At 52.8% G+C, this 3,881-nt stretch overlaps 1 protein-coding gene across 1 annotated transcript; it reads left to right on the top strand.

The window, feature by feature from the left end:
* Window positions 1–1,871: 1,871 nt before the first annotated feature.
* LOC309452989 (olfactory receptor 14A16-like) lies at window positions 1,872–2,804 on the top strand (the record flags this gene model as incomplete). The annotated part of the gene is made up of 1 exon (XM_082077637.1): window positions 1,872–2,804. One exon carries the CDS (start codon window positions 1,872–1,874, stop codon window positions 2,802–2,804), a length of 933 nt encoding a protein of 310 aa, XP_081933763.1.
* Between the last annotated feature and the right edge of the window lie 1,077 nt (window positions 2,805–3,881).

Here is a 3,881-nt window from a genome sequence, read left to right as displayed (position 1 = left end):
GGAAGGGGTTACAGTAAAGCTAAGGAGCTTTCCCAAGTCCTTATTTTCAATTTCTTTCTCTTGGGGAATTTGAGAGGAGAAATGGAAGAGTAGCTCTCATACTTGAACAAATCACTGAGACCACTCAGCTGTAACTACAAGCAGTTAGTAGGTCTGATAGGAACCTCCTGATGAGCCTTCATCCACTCCTCTGCCCATGGACAGATGCAGCATCGCCTTTGCTGGACCCAGCAGGATCACCCACCTGTCTTTGTTTTCAACCTGCAAACAGGAAGATGCTCCCAAGCAGTGCCCTGCAAACAGGCAGGTGTCTGTAGGGCCAGGGTGAGGGCACAGAGTTTGGGATGGGGTCTGTGAGCACTGACAGGGAAAAGACATGGGACAGGGAATCACCTCCCAGGAGGAAAATCTCCTGGCAGCAGGGACATGATCTGGGAAGGAGGAGAAAAAACAGAGCTCTTGTGGGAGGGAGGATGTAGAAATCTCTGATTGATCCCCTGCAGTGCAGATCCCTCCTCTGAGCAGCCCCCTGGCCTCCTGTCCCACCCAGCAAAGCCTCTGCCCTCAGGGCTGGGGGCTCCAAGGCATGAAGCAGCTCCTGTGCAGCCAGAGCTCCAGTTCCTCTGCAGAGCACAGGGGCTGAGAGCAGCTGCCCGGCAGTGTTGGTGTCTGGGAGGTGGCTGCACAGCTGGGGAAGGGTGACGCTGTCTGAGTGCCCGGCTGCCTCTGCCCTGGCCTCTCTCACACCCACCCTCACCGCATTTTCCTTCTTGCTCCCCTGCTCTGGGTCACTGCTGTTCGGATCTTGTTCTTGCTGTCAGGCTCTCTGGGGATGGCAGTTTCAGCTGCAGAGTCACAGCCTGATCTTGTGGGTCCTTTCCTGCAGGTGTGTCCATGGGCACAAGTGTCCCAGCTTTGCTCTGACCTGTGGAGTGTGGGCAATGAAGTCTGTAGGGTTGAATCTCCCTGAATGAAATGCCATCATTCGGACACTTGGCTATCTGCATGAGGTTTCCATCCCAGCTGTGAGCTCCCCTCCGGGATGCAAACCCATCCTACAGCATCTTTGTGTTATCTGAAAGTCTCAAGGAGAAGCACAGAAATGGTGTGACAGACAAAATGCTGTTTGGTTTGTGAAATGAGCTACTTGTTCCTTGGGCTAAATGTGGGCTGCTGAGACCTTAGAAAACAGTGAGATGTGTAGTGGTCTGAGGTGGATCCCTCTGCTCTCAGCAGTGTCTGGTGGCTTTTCAGGGTAACATGGGAGTGTGATCACCCTCCATCTCAGAAAGTGCCAGCCCAGGGCAGCTGGAGCAAGACAGAGGGACAGACCAGGTCCCCTCACTCTGCACTGACCCACAGGCATCCTCTTGCCTTGCAGGACTCACTCTGTTCTCCCTGAGTGCAGCAGAAATGCTGAGGGTTTCTGACACCCAAGAACATTCCCCAGGGTGAGAGGGGAGAAGGAGCTGTAAAAAACCCCAAACCTCTCAAACTGCCTTCTGCCATCTCATTTCCTTATCCCTGGGAGTGCAGATGCTGACAGGTATTTCTGGACCAGGAGCAGCTTCATGTGACAAAGCTGAACCCCAGGACTGTTCCCTGCCCCCCGTTCCCATGCCCCCACTGCTGCAGAGCAGGGCTGACTCCTCGGCAGCCAGCGGGCACAGGCCCTGCTCCTCACGGCACCTCCAGCCAGCACCACTCAGGGCTCAGACATGGAGCTGAGGGAAGGTCTCGAAAAGGACAAGGGGGGTGTGGAGCAGGGGGAGGGTGTATGAGAAATGATTTTGACTCTGCTCAGAGAAGCCTCCCCTAACGTCTCACTGTCTTTTCCTTCTGTAACAGTGCCCTATGCTTGGAGGTAGCAAATGTCCAACAGCAGCTCCATCACCCAGTTCCTCCTCCTGCCATTCACAGACACACGGGAGCTGCAGCTCTTGCACTTCTGGCTCTTCCTGGGCATCTACCTGGCTGCCCTCCTGGGCAACGGCCTCATCATCACCACCATAGCCTGGGACCAGCACCTCCACACCCCCATGTACTTCTTCCTGCTCAACCTCTCCGTCATTGACCTGGGCTACATCTCCACCACTGTCCCTAAGTCCATGGCCAATTGCCTCTGGAACACCAGGGCCATCTCCTACACAGGATGTGCTGCCCAAGTGTTTCTGGTTGTCTTTTTAGCTTCAGCAGAGTATTGGCTCCTCACCATCATGGCCTACGACCGCTACGTTGCCATCTGCAAACCCCTGCACTACGGGACCCTCCTGGGCAGCAGAGCTTGTGTCCACATGGCAGCAGCTGCCTGGGCCACTGGGTTCCTCTATTCTCTGCTGCACACGGCCAATACATTTTCACTGCCCCTGTGCAAGGGCAATGGCCTGGGCCAGTTCTTCTGTGAAATCCCCCAGATCCTCAAGCTCTCCTGCTCAGACACCTACCTCAGGGAAGTTTGGTTTCTGGTGGTTTCTTTCTTAGTAGTCTTCAGCTGTTTTGTTTTCATTTTTTTCTCCTATGTACAGATCTTGAGGGCCGTGCTGAGGATCCCCTCTGAGCAGGGACGGCACAAAGCCTTTTCCACCTGCCTCCCTCACCTGGCCGTGGTCTCCCTGTTCCTCAGCACTGTCATGTTTGCCTGTCTGAAGCCCCCGTCCATCTCCTCCCCATGGCTGGACCTGGTGGTGTCTGTTCTGTATTCAGTGGTGCCTCCAGCAGTGAACCCCCTCATCTACAGCATGAGGAGCCAGGAGATCAAGGATTCAGTGTGGCAACTAATGAATGGCTGTTTTATGAAGCAATAAACTGCCCAGAATCTTCTGCATAGCATACATAATGTAAATCATTTTCTCCCTGAGTGGTTGTGCCCATGTCCACTGGACACCCTAGAGAACCTGCTGCAGGTCAATCATCATGGACCAGCCTATCAGAACCACCATTTCCAGCATTGGCTTTTCACTTCAGCTTGAAGAGGTTCTTTGACCCTCCCTGGCATCACAACTATTGAGTAGGTCAGATGTGGATGTTTGCATTGTGTAGACAAGATGTAAACAAACGCACGAAGTGCTTCTGAGGTGATGAACCCCAGTGAGCAGAAACACCATCAGCTATTCCTTGGGGTTCCATGAAGGTCAGTGGGACAGACAGCATCTTGATGTGACTTCATGTTGAGAGTAACATCCTTTAGGGAACCACCTGAATGTAGCACTGGGATGTGCTTCCTGGAACTGAAGTTCCCATGTCCATTCTTTATGCCATGGGGCATCTCATGTAAGTGCAGAGAAGGGTGACAAATGGCAGGGCTGAGGTGCCTCCCAGCCTCCTGGAGTGGCAGGAGGAGGTCAGAGAGACACAGTGACTCCTGCACCTGTGTGTACAAGGGAAACACTCTGTCTCTCAACATCCATGGGTGCATAAGGAGTCCATGGTGAGGTTACTTTTCTCCGGTCAGGCTAAAGACCACAAGAAGTCTGATGGGTTGGGGTCCCTGCCTGCAGAGCAGTTTCTGAGATAGTCAAGCTTTCCATGGTAGTGGGAAGAGGCTGGAGAGAGGAGAAAAATAATAACTGAAAAGGACAACTTGGGAGGTGCATTCTGGATATCAGGAGGAAGAAACATCAGTGGAAGGGCAGTGCTGCGGTGCAGGAGGTCACCCAGAGGCAGTCAGGATCAGCCCGTGGCTTTGTGTCTCAACAAACAGCCAGTGAGGGTGCAGTGAATGAGGCACGGACTCTCGGGAAGGTGCAATGAGACACATTTATTACAAACTCAGGCTTGCATTTATACTTGCTATGATTCTTGCTCAAGCATTTGCTGATTTGCAAAGTGAGTCATTACATAAATGATATATTTTGTGTTCCCACCAAAGTTACTGCCATAAA

This window comes from Streptopelia decaocto, assembly GCF_964273445.1.
Source record: "Streptopelia decaocto genome assembly, contig: HAP1_SCAFFOLD_122, whole genome shotgun sequence".
NCBI lineage: Eukaryota > Metazoa > Chordata > Aves > Columbiformes > Columbidae > Streptopelia > Streptopelia decaocto.
This window is presented reverse-complemented; position numbering and strand designations above follow the sequence as displayed.